The sequence below is a fragment of the Frieseomelitta varia genome, unplaced genomic scaffold (assembly GCF_011392965.1).
Source record: "Frieseomelitta varia isolate USP_RPSP 00005682 unplaced genomic scaffold, Fvar_1.2 scaffold_182, whole genome shotgun sequence".
Taxonomy (NCBI): domain Eukaryota; kingdom Metazoa; phylum Arthropoda; class Insecta; order Hymenoptera; family Apidae; genus Frieseomelitta; species Frieseomelitta varia.
The window spans coordinates 2,073,397-2,090,467 of record NW_025109550.1 but is presented as its reverse complement, the minus strand read 5'-3'; the positions used below and the strand labels follow the sequence as shown (position 1 = coordinate 2,090,467).

Here is a 17,071-nt window from a genome sequence, read left to right as displayed (position 1 = left end):
TGCGTGTAATGCAATATTGTTTTATTTTTGCTTTTCAAGCAATGGTTCAATTAATATTTTCGATAGGGACAAACATAACCTCACATTCTCCTTATATATAACTAGGGATAGGGACTCTATAGTTTGTTCGTACGCTAGTCTCTTGGACATAAATAAAATTTAAAATCACAATTTAATTTTTACTTCATATTGTACTCCACATATGTAACTAGAAATAGAAATTCTATAGTTTACTCATTTACTATTCCTTTGGAAAAATATAACCTAGAACAGTAATTTAACTTTTATCTCACATTATTTTTCATGTATGTAACTAGACATAGGGATTCTACAATTTGTTCGTTTTCTAGTCCTCTGGATAAAAATCAAACTTAGAACTGCAACTTAATTTTTATCTCCGTGCCATCTTGCGTTTAGCAAAAGAAATGCAGCGGAATGTTTTGTTCATCGCAACAATGAATACTGATCGAAGTCTGATCTTGCAACGGTGGGTGGCGTGGAGAAAGCGCATGGCCGACTGTATAATTTTTGAAAGTGTGTCGTCAGCCGATTCGTATTACAGAAATTGGACGTTCGGGAGGAAACGTAAAATAAAATTCGTGAGATGGTCGATATGAGAAGCGCGGAAATGAACGGAGAGATCGAAGCCCCGCAGAAGAGCGCCAAACAACTACAGAAAGAGGCGAAGAAGCAGGCGAAGTTGGACAAGTTCAAGCAGAAACAGGAAAAGAAAGAGAGTGACAAAGCTCCGAAAGTGAAAGACAAACCTGAAGTAAGACCATTGAAACCTCGGACCTCTTTTCGTCTTCAGTCGCCAAGTCTTACATTATCCATATGGCCTTCTTTTCTTAAGTTACGCAACTCGTAACAGAGAGGCTTCTTTCGATTATAAATGTTCTTACGTTTCAGAAAGTCGAAAGGAAAAAGGAGTGCAAAGAATCAGCTGCATATGCGGTAAATACACCTGTCGGGGATAAGAAAGACGTTACTTGTCCAATGCCTGATGCTTACAGCCCGAAATATGTTGAGGCTGCATGGTATGCATGGTGGGAAAAACAAGGTTTCTTCAAGCCTGAATACGGTGTACGTAATAAAAATATATTTTGATGAAAGGTTAATCTCGAAGCTTCGTTTCGCCGTTTCATTCTGTGATTTTTTACACATTTTGCAGAGGAGGGACATATTAAAACCAAATCCCAAAGGGAAGTTTGTTATGGTGATACCTCCTCCCAACGTAACCGGATTTCTTCATCTTGGGCATGCTTTAACCAATGCTGTAGAAGATGCTATCACAAGATGGTAAAACAATGCCTGAACTATAATATACATTGCATAGAAATATGTAGTTTATTCTGTAGAAACACAAATACTTATTCTATAGAAGCACAATGTAATTTGTTTTGCTTAAGTATTGTGATTCAACTATTTGTAAATAATAATTTTGCGTAAAGAACATTTATAATTGACTAGGAACCGCATGAAAGGGCGTACTACGCTGTGGAACCCTGGCTGTGATCATGCAGGTATTGCTACCCAGGTGGTTGTTGAAAAGAAACTTTGGAAAGAGGAGAAGAAAACGCGTCACGACATAGGAAGAGAAAAATTTATAGAAAAAGTTTGGAAGTGGAAGGAGGAGTATGTTTGAATAGATTGTGTATAATACAAACATGCAATACAATTGTATATAATTAAATACGTTGCAGAAAAGGGAACAGAATTTACTTACAGTTGAAGAAGTTGGGAGGATCGTTTGACTGGGACAGAGTTTGTTTCACCATGGATCCAAAATTGTGTCGCGCTGTTACGGAAGCGTTTATAAGGCTGCACGACGAGGGTGTAATTTACAGAAGTAATAGATTAGTCAATTGGTCCTGCACGTTAAAGAGCGCTATTTCCGATATAGAAGTAAATGTCTTTGACTGAATAGCAACTTTTCGATTGTTCGTCCCCTCGAATCTAACGTCCGTTTTATGTTTTAAGGTTGATAAACTTGAATTAACCGGTCGGACGTTACTTTCAATTCCTGGATATCAAGAGAAGATAGAATTTGGAGTTCTAGTATTGTTCATCTACGAAGTTGCAAATTCAAAAGAGAAAATAATTGTAGCTACCACCCGTATCGAAACGATGCTTGGTGATACAGCTGTCGCGGTTCATCCGAAAGATACTAGATACGCTCATTTAATCGGAAAATATGTACAGCATCCGTTTTGCGACAGAAAATTGCCAATTGTAGCTGATGAATTTGTTGATATGGAATTTGGAACAGGTCAGTACTTAGATCAGTAGTTAGATCTAATGAGAAATTCTGATTTAATCAAAGCACTGGTAATTTAAAATGATTCTATCAAAAAGGTGCTGTAAAAATTACACCGGCTCACGATCCTAACGATTATGAAGTCGGGAAAAGGCATAATTTACCATTTATCACTATTTTCGACGATAATGGGAATATTATTGGAGATTATGGACAATTCACAGTATGTATACTATTAGGAAAAATTATATATCAAATTTTATTTTGTCACTTGAAAATTAATTGACATTTTCAAAAATATCCTCTTTACGCAGGGAATGAAACGATTCCACGCTAGAGCAGCAATAATAAAAGAATTAGCTGCAAGAAATTTATTCGTTGAAATCAAGGACAATCCTATGGTAGTGCCAATATGTAGTAGATCTAAGGATGTCGTTGAACCATTGATGAAACCTCAATGGTAGTTACATACTTGTAATCATTAAAACGCACAATAGAGTACATTACATTTGTTATTTTTGTTATTAGGTATGTAAAGTGTGGTGAGATGGCCGCAAAGGCAATGGACGCTGTGAAATCTGGTGAACTGAAAATTATTCCTGATCAATATAAGAAAATTTGGTACCATTGGATGGAGAATATCAGAGATTGGTGTATATCTCGCCAATTATGGTGGGGTCATCGTATTCCTGCTTATTGTGTTAAAGTAATTAATCCAGTCAGAAATGTCAAGGTAATAAACAGAGAATGTCGAGTTGGAATTTTTTTTTTCTTTTTTCATTTTATTGTACAATTCATATTACTTAGTTAGATGGTGATTATTGGGTGAGCGCCCATTCAGAAAAAGAGGCTAAGAAGAAAGCTGCAAAGCAGTTGGGTACAAATGTAGGTAATATTACAGTTGAGCAAGATCCTGACGTACTGGATACGTGGTTCTCTTCGGGTCTGTTCCCATTCTCGATATTCGGATGGCCAGATAAGGTACATATAGAAATCATTTCTTTCATACAATTTGCTTATACCGATTAGTTTCGTTATTTAATATTCAAATAAAATAATTTGTATTTTAGACAAAAGAACTTGAAGCATTTTATCCTGGTACATTATTAGAGACTGGACATGATATTTTATTTTTCTGGGTAGCAAGGATGGTCTTCTTGGGACAAAAGTTATTAGGAAAATTACCTTTTAAGTGCGTAAATATCATTTTACTTTCATATTTTATTTTCTCACAATTAAACGTGTATCAAAAATGATTTTGCAGAGAGGTATATTTACATGCGATGGTACGAGATGCTCATGGAAGGAAAATGAGCAAATCACTGGGAAATGTTATAGATCCTATGGATGTAATTAATGGAATATCGTTAGAGGTATGCGTGTTGTCTGTTATTTTTTTCCACTTTAGCGAAATATTTATTATTTAAATATTATCTTCATGTAGAATCTTCATAAACAACTGACGGATTCAAATTTGGATCCAAAAGAGCTTAAATTTGCTATAGAGGGGCAAAAACGTGACTATCCACAAGGAATTCCCGAATGTGGAACTGATGCTTTAAGGTTTGCACTTTGCGCTTACACAATGCAAGGTCGTGATATTAATCTTGATATTCTTCGTGTACAAGGATATCGATTTTTCTGTAATAAAATATGGAATGCGACGAAATTCTCTCTCACGTATCTAGATTCTAATTTCGATTACGGTGAACGTGTTCAATTGGTAAAGCTTAATTTTAATATTAATAACCTTATAGGGCTTGCAGAATTTTTTATACGCATTATTTTTTGTCGTAGGCAGTTAACAACGACCATAGCGAAAATACGATAGGTGATAATGATTGGTATCAAAGTACCCTAATGGAAGATTGCGTGCAAGATGCATTAAATAATTATTTAGCAGACTATCCTTATTTAGATGGATACAGCCCTTCACAAATTGACACGAAGGTTTACCAAAACTTTACCGTATTAGGTATTAATTTAACAAACTATCCTCATTTGCATCGTTGGTACAAACACATGGCGTCTTACACTGAACAAGAACAGTCCATATTCCGGGCAGAAGAAGGCAAAATATTATCACAGTGTGGTTGTAAAGTACACGATCACAATAATAGTAGGAAACAGGTAAACAGTTTTAAAAAATCTGTGTTAAAATTTTCAGTATATTGAGATAAAAAAATATCGATTTTTGTGTTAGTTATATTCTGAAACGAATATAGACTCTTGGATGCTCTCTCGTGTAAGTTATGCAGTAAAAGTCTGTGATGAAGCAATGGCACAGTACGATTTTCCGACTGCCACCACTGCTTGCTATAATCTTTGGCTATACGATTTATGTGATGTTTATTTGGTTTGTATATATTACATGTAAAATTTTAATTTTAACTTACTTTATAAAGTAAATTACTAATTAATATGGATTACTGTTTTAGGAGTATTTGAAACCAGTATTTCAAAGTAACGATAGCAATAGAAAGTACACAGCTAGAAGAACCTTATTTAGGACACTAGACGTAGGATTAAGATTGTTAAGCCCTTTCATGCCATTTATAACAGAAGAACTTTATCAACGCTTACCTCGCAAGAAAGAGCTTTATCCCAGTATTTGCGTTAGCCCATATCCAGAAGTATCAGAGGTATTAGCAAATATTTCAGTTTGATTATTCCTTGGATGTTTTTATCCGTAAAAAAGAATCGTATAATCATACGATCGGTTTATAGTGTAATTGGAGGAACGAAGAGATCGAGAAGGACGTTGATTTTGCGAACAAAGTAATAAAAAGTATTCGATCAGCGCGTGCAACGTATAACTTGACAAACAAAATAAAGACAGAAGCATTTCTCGTATGCAGTAGCGATAGCCTGAAAGAAAAACTTATGGAGTATCGATTGTTGATAGAAACTCTCGCTTATTCTATAATCAGTATAGAAAAACCACCAACAGGATGTGCTATCGTTACTGTTACAGACAAAGTTCAAGTACATCTATTATTGAAGGTAATAATTACTACTAAGATAGATAAAAATTTAATATTGATATACTAGTGCTCTTTAATCTAATTAAATTTGTTTAAACGTGTCCAAGGGTTTGATTGATCCAAAGAAGGAGTTAGAAAAACTTAGCAAAAAGGAGGAGCAGTTGATAGACATTATCCATAAAACTAAGCAGGCTATGGAAGTTCCTGAGTATAACGTTAAAGTACCGTTGGATATACAAAATAGTAACAAAGAGAAGCTGAGAAATAATGAAGGAGAATTGCAACGAGTTATTGATGCATTGTCAGTGCTACGTGCAATGTAATACTTGAATCCTTTAGGCTCCAGAATTTCATTTCCGCATCACCCTCTTATTTATTAAATTATATTTTATTAAACGTTTGTTGCCTCTATTCGACGAATACTTTTCGTAAGATCAACCTGCGTCCTTTTAAATTAGCACTTCATGAAATAGAATAAGCGATGTAGGGAGCGTAAATAATCATAGTGTTGTGAGAAAAGTTACTTTTCGTATTAATTTATTATAAAGCATTGCCAATAAATGCAACAACTATTAAATTTAATATATTTAAAATCTAACAAGAACCAACTACTAATTTCAATAAAAGTACTTAATTTGTTCCGATCGATTCCTATTATAAATCAATTATGAAAAAATACTATTAATTTACTTATTTTGACGATCATGTTTGAAAGAAAGTTTGATGAACTAATACGAATTGTATCCACTATTTTGTAAATATCATTTTACTACAATTTTGTAATGATTATTATTACATTAGTGTATATAAATGTCGTAAATTCATCTCAATAATATGAAATATTCTAAAATGTAGCTTAAATTTCAATTAAATATATATATATATATATCGATTGAAACAAACTTTCGTACATGAATTTACAAATAAATCTGAAGAGCTAATGACTTAGAAATTGCACAAAATCAAATTCGTGAATATTGTAAATCTTATTTTGTCACTTCTCAATATAAAAAATGTATAAGAGCATATTTATCACTACGTTTGTGCTACAAAACCAAATTCATTGTATTCCGTATTTACTAATGGTTAGTATTACAAATCATCGAAATCTACGATCATTTTACTGTCAAAATCCCTATTCGTAGCTATGATTTTTGTAGGCATGTTTCATGATATTTATATTGACATGAATAACAAAACAAGAAAACAGTATTAACATCGTATATACAATTGTGATATGTGATTAATAATTGAGTTTACTTCCTATTCGAATTTTGTCCAATTGTTTTGCGATTTAATGGCAGGCGTGTTTAACCCTAAGCTGAACGTACTACCGATATTAATACTGCTTTCGGATGTGTTGCACACCGTGGAATTTTTCGATGGCGAGCCGCCGTTGCTTATGTTGAACTTATTGAAATCCAAACCGTAGGCCTGCAGCAAATCCAAATCGCCGGCACTGTCGGAAGATCTCTGTTGCTTATCGTTACTTTTGTGCAATGGTTGAAAGTAGGGGTACAAAGGATTACTAAGACCTTCGCTCATTTCAGGTATATTCAACGATTGAGTCATTTGTTTAGAACATTCGGACGATTTAGAAAGTAGCGGGTCGAAGTCGTCGCTGCTCGTTGTCGAATCTAATCTAATTAAATCTGGCACTTCGGGAGACTCCTACAAGCAATAACAGAAACGTTTCGTTAAAAAATGAAAATATATCGATCAACGTTTTAGAAATAAATTGTAGCGTGAATCGGAGAAGTAGAAAAAAAGAAGGTTGAACTTTTCAGTGAGACAGAGGATTTCTTTGATACAGGGAATGACAAATGTACAATAACGTATTAGAACGATTACATAATGACTTTGTGAGAAAAAGTGAATATAGAGTCACAGAACAAATAATGAATGACGATGTTTACCTTCGAGTACGCAGGACAAGATGTACTATTGTATACATGGGATGGAACGTGACAATTAACAGACAACGATGCATTTGTAGGTTGAAAGATCGGTGGTTGCAAATAGGGAGGCATAAATACTTTGCTAGTGTCGAAGGGGTCGTTCTCTTTCGGATAAAGATCAGAATCGTGACTTGGGAAAGTATCGTCGCTGTAAAACGTCGTGCTTCTCGCAGAATTTTCAATATCGCTTGTACATTGTTTCACGCCAGCTTTCTGGGAGTACGACGAAGCATTGTATTTTGTAAATTCAGCTGTCTGAATCTCGTGTAAGAAATTGCTCGACTGAACGTTATCGTTGCTTCTCTGTGAAATGGGCAGAAGCGACGATCTATCCTCTCCTGTTTTATTTGGCTGTTTCGAGTCCAAAGCGTCAAACGGAAACGTTCTATTATTTGCGCTAATTTGAGAGCTTGACGTGTCATTTGTATTTGGCGTGATGCTCGACTGAGTGACCGAATTGATCAACGTGGTGGAATGCGGAGTGCAGGATGTAGTTTCTACGGAAGGAGTGACAGTTTGGTTTGTGACAATTGTACTAGGTGGAGGGCCGTGCCGTATATGCCCACTCCATGCAGGTCTCAAGCTGTCTAAACTGCGCACTGGTTTCAACTGAAAGTGATGCATGAAACATTCTTACATATCTGTTGAATAAAAAAGAAGTGCTTAATACGATTCTCTATAATATATACGTTACTTCATATCATACTTTATTTCACATGCATATTTTAAAACTTTTTTTTTTAACTGCACCAAACCGTAATTTTTGCGATTATTATAAAAATCTACGTACTGTATTACTTTATCTGATTCGTATTAAGATATCTGGAGATTGTACATGCATGATATGCGCATATGATTTACACGTGTTTCAACGTGTATTTACATGTAAATCATTGTTACCCTAGCTAATTCTATCTTTTTAAATGATCATGCTACTGATGTTGATTGCATACACATATACGCAACACAATAAGCAACGCCTTGCAATACATTAAATTAAAATTACATAAGGACTACATGTAAAATACTCATAATTGAAATGTTTTCAAACTTATGCTTATTATAAATTTCTCCATACGTAGCAAATGTAAATTAAAAATATACGTACTGTTCTATCAACAGGCGGGCTATTTGGAAATATCACATGACGGAGTTCTTGCATTAGATCGATATTCACTCTTTCTGGTGGGGAATCAGATTCTTCCGGGGAACTAGGACTTAATGGCGAATATTGTTTCCTACTGTAATTTGAACGATGCATATTTGACTTTGTAATAGAAATTGATACTTCGAAGAAGAAACTATAAAAACGCACCTCGGATCAGTGAAATTACTGTTACGTAATCGAAGATCTTTTCTATAACTAGTGGTGGCTGTGAAACCATTTGGCGATTTTGGTGGAGATGTAAAATCGATAGGCCTCCTATCCGATGTTGGTGAACTAGGCGCTGATCTTGGTTGATGAAACCTCATGCTTGTATCGTTTCTATTTGATCGGCCTGAGAATTGAAAAAAAAGACTTGGTTGATATGTTATCTAATGTACTTTATAAAAGGATCCCTTAAAATTTTGTCATACCTTTCCATTTCAATCCTTTGTATGCCGTTTTCATATCCTTTCCTTTATCTTTTACCTGCAAATAAAATTTTTGTTAATAGTAACTGTGTTAAAAGTAAAGAGAATTTTATAGAGACTGATTTAGTTGGTAAATAATCTTAATATTAGAATTATTCTTGTTATGCTGCTTTTATTGTTATAGCATGTGTGTTGTATATATATATATATATACACACACATATGTATTAGCGAAACTTATGATTAGTATAAATAAGTTATAATTAGTATAATTAACGACAGAACATATAATCAAAGAAACTGTAATTTGATCTGTACACTAAACTTACTGATTTAACTGCATATTTTACAGCTGGATTGGCCTGGAATTGAGTGCAATCAAGAACACAAAAAATTTGATTTTACGATATTTCAATTTGACAGCTAATTTCCAGAATATTTTAGAGGAGAAATTAATTGAATTAACGCACCTTGTCTTTCACACTGCGGAAAAACGCAGAACTTTCTTTTCGCATGGCGTACGTCCATTCGCGATACTGTTGCATAAATTTGCTACCAGATTTAGCAGAATAGCTGCAGGCCTCCATTTCAAATTCGTCAGAAAACCCAAGCCCTGAATTAAGCATATTCAGTCTTTCTTCTATGAACTGAAATTATTACCGTTGTTAAATTCAACGTCTTGCTCAAAATTTTTCTAACAATTATGAAAAATTATGAAAAATTATAAATCAAATTATGAAAAAAAATATATATATATATATGTTTATTTGTACTTGTTGAAATATCTGTAATTCCAACATTTTTCGCAAAAAGGGTTGCATTGACGATGGTCTGCTTTCCACAAATGCATTCTGATTAAACGTAATACTCTGTCCTTGCTCTAGCGTTAATGCGTCCCTGTAGCCAGCTGTTAATTGCACCAACGCTCGCAAAAATGCCCTTGACACACCGTCTCCGAGTAGGGCGGATCTGTTGCGCAATGCCTTTTTCAAGTTTGTCACCTGGGACAAAGAAACTTTTTATTTTATTATTTAAGACGTCTCGATTCTTAATAATGTCGTTCTTATTCCACGATTGAAATCACAATTTTATACGAACTACATCCTGAGGTAAAGACTCCAAGTCTTGGAACGGAGACTCTATGGTGTTTACGTCGGCATCCAATATAACTACTTCTCCTAAATCGCTTTTACGTACTCTCTAAGGAACCACATGAAACACATCAAAGAGTAAGGATACAAATCATTTATGTCTATAATTAATGATCTGTGCAAATACCTGAAGGGTTGGCGTAGGTACACCAATTAAAAATGGCATCGGGGCCAACAAATAATCAATTAAAGACAGTGGTAGAACTGGGATGTATATATGTTGCCAAATCATAGGATAAATTAAAGCGTTACATGCTTGAACACAAGCACTTAATCTCGAGAGGCGTTTCGAAGTGAAGATAATTCGACGTTCGTACAGCATAGAAGCGAATATGATCATCATATTGTGAGCATCGACGGCACTGTAATATTCGGTCAAGTTTCTCTAAAATGAAAGTATGATGAGTAAAGTTGTAATTAATTCTCTTGAACATTGAAATTAGCTTTTTTTCTTTTTACTTACATTTTCAGGTATACTTGGCAATTGAAATTGTTTTGGACTTTGGCAAACGAAATTCTGGAAGTTGTTAATAAAAAAAAAACGAATAGTACAAATACATAAGAAATACGGCGTATATGGAATGAACCTATTGAATGATTTACCACTTTAGAATTTGGTACAGGAATAGAAATAGAACTACCAGGAATGGGAACCGGGCTCTTATATACAGTCTCAAGAAATTTCCAAAGGTCTTCTCCAGTGCCATTGCTCATTAAAGTCGCAATGTTATTTAGAAGCCTGCTCGCAAACAACAAGTACAAGTGTATAAATACTCAAGTCTTGGGGGGGTGGTTTGTTACATTACTTATGACTAACTCATACGCTAGAATAAAAACTAACTTGTAAAATATTTCGTGCCATGGTAGCGCACTCAATATTACTAAAGCTGTGTCTGTCTTGGGATCATGTCTACAAAATCCAAACGTCCATTTCGAATCTATGCTAGTGAGTACAAACGAAAAGTGCTGCACCATCAAACTGGAAATCAAATGTGCAGGTACGATCACATTATGTTGGAAGTTGCATTTTACTTGGTTGATATTAAAGAGCTCTTGAAACTTACTTCTCAATTTCGCATGGATAGGCAAATTTAGGGACAGATTTAAGTATTTCCTCATCTGAAAAAGAAGTTGGGTACTTCTGCAATATCCAAGGTGGTTTCTCTGCCAGTGGTGCAGCCACCTCACAGAAGCACTCAAAAAGATGTTGCACATTGTCCCTGTAAATATCAATATACCGACGCGTGATTACAATTTCATGCGAATAAATTTGATCTATTAGTTAGAACAACGATTGAGAAACACATTCGAACGTGTCTCAGACTAGAGATACTTTCACTTATTGTATATGTCACCATTAAGGGAGTAGTTCAGTGATACAATAAAACAATGAAGAAAAACAGAACGTTGAGAACATTCGTACGAAACAGTGTCTTTCGAAAACTGTTAAGAATAAAGGATCTATTTACCTCAATCTGGAACCCATGATAACAGTGAAAAAAAAATAAGTACTTTGTATTCTCTTGACGTCTATACGTCATTGTACGTACTACATGACAGCAATGCATTCCATTCACGTAAATTTCGATCGCATTACGCGATTCGTGATCGCACTACGCACTGGCTCACCGAAATACAGTTTACAGTTTTTTTTTCTTTTCTTTTCACCAATGAATTCTAAACGTACCAAGTACTGTATCACCTATTATCTTCGACTAGTAAGAACATCTTACATTGAAATCACGCCTACCAGATTAAACATACGAGTTTCCAAGTTTGTTGTTTTCCTGCGAAAAGTGTGTATAGTGTTTTTCGACGGGTGGCATTTTGGGGGAAAAGTTTTCCCCTATGTCCCAATGCTGGCGCTATTTTTTTCTCATTTTAAACAGGCTCATGTACACGTTTCTCTTTCGTTGCATTTTACTTCTCAATTTCAGATCATCGCGTATATATTTCACTATGCAAATTTTTGACACATCTATAATTATACATTTCCAGGTTCTAACATACATTTTCTCGTTCCGAATATTTTAAGATTGGTTAACACAAGATTATACAATTAGCAGGAGGATAGTGCGAAAGATAGTACAGAAGTGCTGAAAAGAATCACGAGTAGAAAGAGAAAGAGAGGGAGAGAGAGAGAGAGAAGGAAAAATAGGAAAAACAAAAAAATAAATAAATAAAAGAGACACGTATATTACAAGAAAAGGAAGAACGATCATGAAAGTATCGCATGTTGATATAGTTACTTTTTAGATCGCTCAATATACATAAACGTTAAAATATAATATTTATACAGTATTAAAATAGAAAACATTTTCTCCTTTCAAATAAAAATTTCATTTTCTCCTTTTTTTTTTATAGCAATCCAATGACCAAGCGATTCAATAGGGAATTAATATTTCTTTTTCCGTGTCAATGTTATTAGAAAAAGTGACCAAAATGTGACCACGTTACGATCAAAATGTTACTAGCGGAAAAAGTGGCCACGCGTATTTTCGTTCATGTGTAATATCCAAAGGTGTGAAAAATGGCGCTTAACCTGACCGTGAAAGTTCATCCTGTCGTGTTATTTCAAATTGTCGACGCGTACGAGCGTCGGAAAGCGGAGTCTCACCGTGTAATTGGCACGTTACTAGGTAGTTCTTCATTTAAACAAATACAAAACCCTTGGAAACGACGTGAAATTATCGAGTTGTAAGACTTGACATTTCAGCTTTGCAGAACGTGTTTTCTTTTTTCTTTTTACAAATTAATATGCACAGGTACTGCGGAGAAAGGAATGGTTGAAGTTACAAACTGTTTCTGCGTGCCGCACAAAGAGTCTGAAAGCCAAGTCGAAGCTGATTTAACGTACGGGATCGATTTGTACGAATTGAATCATAGGGTCAATGCCCAGGAAAACATTGTCGGGTGGTGGGCCACTGGAAACGAGGTAATCTACATTAAAAATTACATGAAAAGTTGCACGTAATTACATTAAAACAATTACATGTTCACTTTAGCATGAATGAAAATTTTGTTGGTATAATTTTTGCAGGTTACCACTCACTCTTCCGTCATTCACGAATATTATGTCCGTGAATGCAACAATCCTGTTCATTTAACTGTCGACACAACACTGGCGAACACTACTAGAATGGGAATTAAAGCCTATGTCTGTGTTCCTTTAGGAGTACCTAATGGGAAACAAGGTTCCATGTTTACACCAGTTAAAGTACAAGTACGTATTTTGTAAAAGTGCAATTCTCACAACAAACGTAACATGATTTTTTTTTTTAACTATCGACTCTGTTTCTTTTTTTTTTTTATAGATCACATGTTATGAGCCGGAAATTGTTGGGCTACAGCTTTGTTCAAAAACTCAGTTACCAGCGCATGCACAAATAACCGGTGTTAAAACAGGAGGTGGCATAGAACCAATGATGGACCTTTCTCAAATAGCAGAAGCTAGCGCGAAACTTTCATCCATGTTGGAGCAAGTACTCGTGTATGTTGACGATGTATTAACTGGAAAGCAACCACCGGATAATCAGGTAATTGGATATAGATTGTGGAAGAATTCTTTCTAAATTCTTCTTAAACGATTTTATTTCTTTCAGGTTGGTCGCGCTCTCCTAGATATGGTGCATTCGGTACCAAAAATGTCGAGCGATCAGTTTGACGAAATGTTCAACAGCAATGTAAAAGATCTATTAATGGTTGTCGCGCTTTCGCAATTGATAAAAACACAACTTCAACTTAACGAGAAACTTACGTTACTCACAACACTGTAAAGTCTGTAATATAATTGCAGAGTCCTGTAACGCAATTCATATGAATAAAACACATTTTCAATTTTCAAATCTTTATCGTATTTATGCGACGGTAGTTACAATGATATTCATAAGCCTGCGAGATGTTAACATGAAAAATAAGAAGAAATCAATAAAGTTGTTCATATTTTATATACACATATAAATATAATCGTTAAAATATCTTCTTTTTATTATAAAAAAAATATCACTTTGTTAAATTAGGCAGTATATTAGGTTTCACAGACGGTTGATTCGTCTCTCTGATTATCTATTAAGCTAACCCAGTCTGGAACTCGGTCAGATTTCAAATAATTCTCCTTTGTCAGACATCTTAGTGGCAAATCTACACTTCCAAAGATAGCACCACCTAACCACGCTGTGTAGTTTGGTTTACTGGGCGCAGTGTGAAACATGAACGTCTGAATTTTCAACTTCTCGGAATAATGACTACTTTTCACGAGAGTTAAAAGCTCGGATTTGAGACGACTTGCGAAGCCTTTTGCCATCGCCGTGCCACCAATTAAGAGTATATTTTCTGCTAAAGTTCGTCTAGTATCTATTGGACACTGTAACAAAAGTATATGTCTTTAAATCCGGATTGAAAAAACCAGAAGAATTTAAGAATGTTCATGTTGGACTTATACCTGAATAATAGCATTCAGGATCATTGTTGGTATACTGAGATTATCATTATCCCTTTCCCATAATACTTCAAACGCTTCCTCTCTAATTTCGCCTGGTATATTAATACTTTTAACTCCGGGATATTTAATCGCTGGAGGAGGCTTGGGAGCATCCGCTGTTCCCAATTTAGCTGACCTTTCTAATGTAGTAACAAAACACGTCCTTACTTTTATATCTTCTACAAGCTTCTCCGTGATGTCCACGTTAGGATATATCTCCCGTAAAGATTTCATCAGATACCTGTTGAAAAAATACGACTGTTATCAAATAAATTACATTGATAAAACACCAGTTGAATATAAAGCATTTAACTAACTCGTGTACAACTTGACCGCCCAATGGAAGAGCCTGCCAAGCCTTTAAGATAGGTTCACCCTCGTAAATAGGAATTAATGTGGCTTCCTTGTATCCAATGTCCAAAACTAGAGCTGAATTGACGCCCAAGGTGCTGATAGTTGCTAAATGAGTGGATAATAGCATCAATGACCCGATTTCAAAGTGCCTGAATAATACTTTGGCCAACGTGTCCCTAAATTGTGTCGGAACCAATAAGGATTCTAAAATGACAATTCTAGCATCCTTTGGACTTATCACGACATGCCTGTGTCAAAGAATACAGAATTAATACACATAACAAAATCAAAAAACAACGTATAAAATTTATACTTGAAGAACAAAGCGTGAAGAAATTCGACCAGCAGTTGATACAAATCCTCCGTGTCTTTGTAATCATAAATTCTTCGAAGCTTTTTGGTGTCTGGACACTTGATCTCCGTCCTTATTATACCGCGCGGAGTAGGTTCGCCAGCGTAACCAAATCTATTTTCAAATCACGTCAATATATGTTAGCATGTTAAAATTTTCTTTTTTTTCCATAAAGATAAATGCACGTACTTTGTATATGCGCTGCCAATATCCAATATCACCATTTGTTTGTCCGAAAAAAATCGGATGCCTTCGTAAGTACGAAGCATTTTGACAGATCTTTTTGTTGTGCCGCGGAGTCTTGCTGTATGTAACCTAAAATAATAAATCCGCAAAGTACAAATTGATTATAGATTGATCTTCGAGTTTTGAGATTGATAGACACTTCGATTAGTGTGATTATTACTAATGTTTTTATCTTCACCTGGACTCGATGCCGGAGGGAAACACAAAACACAAAAGTTACAAGTGATTGTAAACTTCCCTTTACATTTGAGACGCAAGCAGGACATATGAATCATTTAGTTCGAAACGCCTGAGTTTTTCTCCAAGTTCTCCATTCTCGTATTTTCATATATTTTATATCTATTTTTGCGTTGCAACGTAAGATTTTCACACAGTATTCAAGAATATATCTAGAGATATATATAGTGTTCAAGAAAGGTATAATGAAACTACGAGTTTGTAATAATTATATGACAAACTTTATTTATACCTAATAGAGGAAAATGCATATATTTAAACAATCATTTCAAGTTCCCTTGCATAGTCGATTGCTAGTGTGGCCAGATCAGCGCTGGGAATTGGCTCTTCAGTTTTCTTCTCGCTGGTTGTACTGAAGTAGAAATAACTGTCCTTCGCTACAGTCCAGTTCTTTTTCGCTGCAAACGCTTTCATGTCATCCTCCGAGCTCAGATTCAACATCCTCGAAGCGTCCTGAATGGAGATCTTGTCGTACGCACTTTCCATACACGCTCCTATCTCATCCCGGACGGTGTTCAACAAAATATCTATAAAGAAATTGTAAGACGCTGCCGGCACGTTGCCCTTTGCCAAGAATATCTTGTTGTATGAACCTTCCATTAAATACTGTTCCAAGCTCAGAGGATGTCTGATATAAACGTTGGATTGTATTTGATCCGAAGGCAGTAATTCCAATTCTGTGTGAAACTCGGCCACGCGATTCTGAGACAGCAGGAACAACAGATTCAAGCCAAGAAGGTGGTACTTGTATGCAGACTCCATCAATCCCGATTTATAATCGAAATAATAACACTTCAATTGCGCCATGTAGCGTTCAAAAGAAGGTATATCTTCGGTCACAATGCTCCATTGTGCACCAATCTCTAAAATATCACCTGCGAACCCAAGTTTGCAAAAATATTAATAATGCTAAAATTTATATGTGCATTTGTACTTACGTGCTATGAGTAATTCATTTTGACTAGCTGTGCTATTCGATGTTGGCAGAAACATTAAATGCGTAAGACCAACCTGAAATGGAAATCAATTGTTCAATAATTAATCGATATGTAATATCGTGAAAATACGATGACAATACGCTTTTGACACAATGGACGAGAGGTTATGTTGCGTCGTTCATTCATCGAAAAAATGCTGAAAATATTTTATACGCTTTGTATATAGATCACCTTTAATTGATTGAGTAGTTCGCCGCATTTCTTCAAATTACACGGAGTCGCCGCCCATTCATCTTTCAAATTTTTGTACACAGGCACAACATCCTTCAACGCTGCCATTTTCGGGCACACTGTTATCGTGTAGCGCAGATTTCATAAATATGCATTTTTATAGATGTAGAAAGAAGAAAAGAGAAAGTGCAAATTGCATGGGAATTAGTTCAAATTAAAAATGTACAGCAACGAAACAGCAGACTTAAAATACAGGTATAGCAAAAAATACATGTATACTTTCGTGCATATATAATTTATCGTTATTT

The 17,071-nt window shown here is 35.1% G+C and overlaps 5 protein-coding genes across 10 annotated transcripts; 2 read left to right on the top strand and 3 right to left on the bottom strand.

Annotated features, from left to right (window-relative positions):
- Positions 1-377: 377 nt before the first annotated feature.
- LOC122538846 (valine--tRNA ligase) lies at positions 378-5,637 on the top strand. 2 transcript variants are annotated; one of them, XM_043673300.1, is made up of 18 exons: positions 378-772; positions 910-1,097; positions 1,177-1,299; positions 1,471-1,635; positions 1,704-1,905; positions 1,981-2,269; positions 2,356-2,480; positions 2,572-2,717; positions 2,786-2,990; positions 3,065-3,238; positions 3,328-3,449; positions 3,522-3,630; positions 3,702-3,980; positions 4,055-4,387; positions 4,461-4,613; positions 4,696-4,899; positions 4,985-5,260; positions 5,349-5,637. In XM_043673300.1, the coding sequence occupies exons 1-18, from the start codon at positions 605-607 to the stop codon at positions 5,562-5,564; spliced, it is 3,477 nt and encodes a 1,158-aa protein (XP_043529235.1). In that variant the 5' UTR covers positions 378-604; the 3' UTR covers positions 5,565-5,637. The 2 variants fall into 2 exon arrangements, with proteins under 2 accessions (XP_043529235.1, XP_043529236.1); XM_043673301.1 differs by having other exon boundaries at positions 379-772; positions 910-1,083; positions 1,172-1,299.
- Positions 5,638-5,761: 124 nt separating this feature from the next.
- On the bottom strand, positions 5,762-11,724 carry LOC122538848 (DENN domain-containing protein 1B). Of its 4 annotated transcripts, none has more exons than XM_043673307.1 (15): positions 11,395-11,724; positions 10,990-11,145; positions 10,767-10,904; positions 10,529-10,664; positions 10,389-10,442; positions 10,053-10,310; positions 9,873-9,974; positions 9,548-9,775; positions 9,245-9,421; positions 9,104-9,136; positions 8,778-8,832; positions 8,515-8,698; positions 8,308-8,437; positions 7,158-7,808; positions 5,762-6,912 (listed from the first exon to the last, which is right to left on the bottom strand). In XM_043673307.1, the coding sequence occupies exons 1-15, from the start codon at positions 11,409-11,411 to the stop codon at positions 6,505-6,507; spliced, it is 2,727 nt and encodes a 908-aa protein (XP_043529242.1). In that variant the 5' UTR covers positions 11,412-11,724; the 3' UTR covers positions 5,762-6,504. The 4 variants fall into 4 exon arrangements, with proteins under 4 accessions (XP_043529242.1, XP_043529241.1, XP_043529243.1 ...); XM_043673306.1 differs by having other exon boundaries at positions 8,308-8,440; positions 11,395-11,722; XM_043673308.1 differs by lacking the exon at positions 9,104-9,136 and having other exon boundaries at positions 8,308-8,440; positions 11,395-11,722.
- Positions 11,725-12,405: 681 nt separating this feature from the next.
- LOC122538854 (eukaryotic translation initiation factor 3 subunit F) lies at positions 12,406-13,770 on the top strand. Its single transcript, XM_043673318.1, has 5 exons — positions 12,406-12,564; positions 12,691-12,860; positions 12,966-13,148; positions 13,240-13,461; positions 13,528-13,770. Exons 1-5 carry the CDS (start codon positions 12,456-12,458, stop codon positions 13,699-13,701), a joined length of 858 nt encoding a protein of 285 aa, XP_043529253.1. The 5' UTR covers positions 12,406-12,455; the 3' UTR covers positions 13,702-13,770.
- LOC122538853 (actin-related protein 10) lies at positions 13,499-15,631 on the bottom strand. Of its 2 annotated transcripts, none has more exons than XM_043673316.1 (6): positions 15,536-15,631; positions 15,301-15,426; positions 15,073-15,225; positions 14,723-15,007; positions 14,367-14,646; positions 13,499-14,288 (listed from the first exon to the last, which is right to left on the bottom strand). In XM_043673316.1, the coding sequence occupies exons 2-6, from the start codon at positions 15,378-15,380 to the stop codon at positions 13,953-13,955; spliced, it is 1,134 nt and encodes a 377-aa protein (XP_043529251.1). In that variant the 5' UTR covers positions 15,381-15,426; positions 15,536-15,631; the 3' UTR covers positions 13,499-13,952. The 2 variants fall into 2 exon arrangements, with proteins under 2 accessions (XP_043529251.1, XP_043529252.1); XM_043673317.1 differs by having other exon boundaries at positions 15,518-15,536.
- Positions 15,632-15,796: 165 nt separating this feature from the next.
- On the bottom strand, positions 15,797-16,979 carry LOC122538856 (26S proteasome non-ATPase regulatory subunit 8). Its single transcript, XM_043673319.1, has 3 exons — positions 16,764-16,979; positions 16,533-16,605; positions 15,797-16,469 (listed from the first exon to the last, which is right to left on the bottom strand). The coding sequence occupies exons 1-3, from the start codon at positions 16,869-16,871 to the stop codon at positions 15,850-15,852; spliced, it is 801 nt and encodes a 266-aa protein (XP_043529254.1). The 5' UTR covers positions 16,872-16,979; the 3' UTR covers positions 15,797-15,849.
- Positions 16,980-17,071: the final 92 nt, after the last annotated feature.

What these genes read in the sequence shown, in the direction of transcription:
- LOC122538846 (XM_043673300.1), top strand. Translation starts at nt 605, where the DNA reads ATGGTCGATATGAGAAGCGCGGAAATGAACGGAGAGATCGAAGCCCCG. An exon ending in GAAGATGCTATCACAAGATG is followed by an intron (nt 1,300 to 1,470) that starts GTAAAACAATGC and finishes ATAATTGACTAG; the next exon opens with GAACCGCATGAAAGGGCGTA. An exon ending in CCATTGATGAAACCTCAATG is followed by an intron (nt 2,718 to 2,785) that starts GTAGTTACATAC and finishes TTTTGTTATTAG; the next exon opens with GTATGTAAAGTGTGGTGAGA.
- LOC122538848 (XM_043673306.1), bottom strand. An exon ending in TGCCAAGTATACCTGAAAAT is followed by an intron (nt 10,311 to 10,388) that starts GTAAGTAAAAAG and finishes CTTTCATTTTAG; the next exon opens with AGAAACTTGACCGAATATTA. An exon ending in CTTGTCCTGCGTACTCGAAG is followed by an intron (nt 6,913 to 7,157) that starts GTAAACATCGTC and finishes TATTGCTTGTAG; the next exon opens with GAGTCTCCCGAAGTGCCAGA.
- LOC122538854 (XM_043673318.1), top strand. Translation starts at nt 12,456, where the DNA reads ATGGCGCTTAACCTGACCGTGAAAGTTCATCCTGTCGTGTTATTTCAA. An exon ending in GGTGGGCCACTGGAAACGAG is followed by an intron (nt 12,861 to 12,965) that starts GTAATCTACATT and finishes TAATTTTTGCAG; the next exon opens with GTTACCACTCACTCTTCCGT. An exon ending in AGCAACCACCGGATAATCAG is followed by an intron (nt 13,462 to 13,527) that starts GTAATTGGATAT and finishes TATTTCTTTCAG; the next exon opens with GTTGGTCGCGCTCTCCTAGA.
- LOC122538853 (XM_043673316.1), bottom strand. Translation starts at nt 15,380, where the DNA reads ATGCTTCGTACTTACGAAGGCATCCGATTTTTTTCGGACAAACAAATG. An exon ending in ATTGGCAGCGCATATACAAA is followed by an intron (nt 15,226 to 15,300) that starts GTACGTGCATTT and finishes ATTTGAAAATAG; the next exon opens with ATTTGGTTACGCTGGCGAAC. An exon ending in TCCTGAATGCTATTATTCAG is followed by an intron (nt 14,289 to 14,366) that starts GTATAAGTCCAA and finishes CTTTTGTTACAG; the next exon opens with TGTCCAATAGATACTAGACG.
- LOC122538856 (XM_043673319.1), bottom strand. Translation starts at nt 16,871, where the DNA reads ATGGCAGCGTTGAAGGATGTTGTGCCTGTGTACAAAAATTTGAAAGAT. An exon ending in AACTACTCAATCAATTAAAG is followed by an intron (nt 16,606 to 16,763) that starts GTGATCTATATA and finishes TTTCCATTTCAG; the next exon opens with GTTGGTCTTACGCATTTAAT. An exon ending in AAATGAATTACTCATAGCAC is followed by an intron (nt 16,470 to 16,532) that starts GTAAGTACAAAT and finishes TTGGGTTCGCAG; the next exon opens with GTGATATTTTAGAGATTGGT.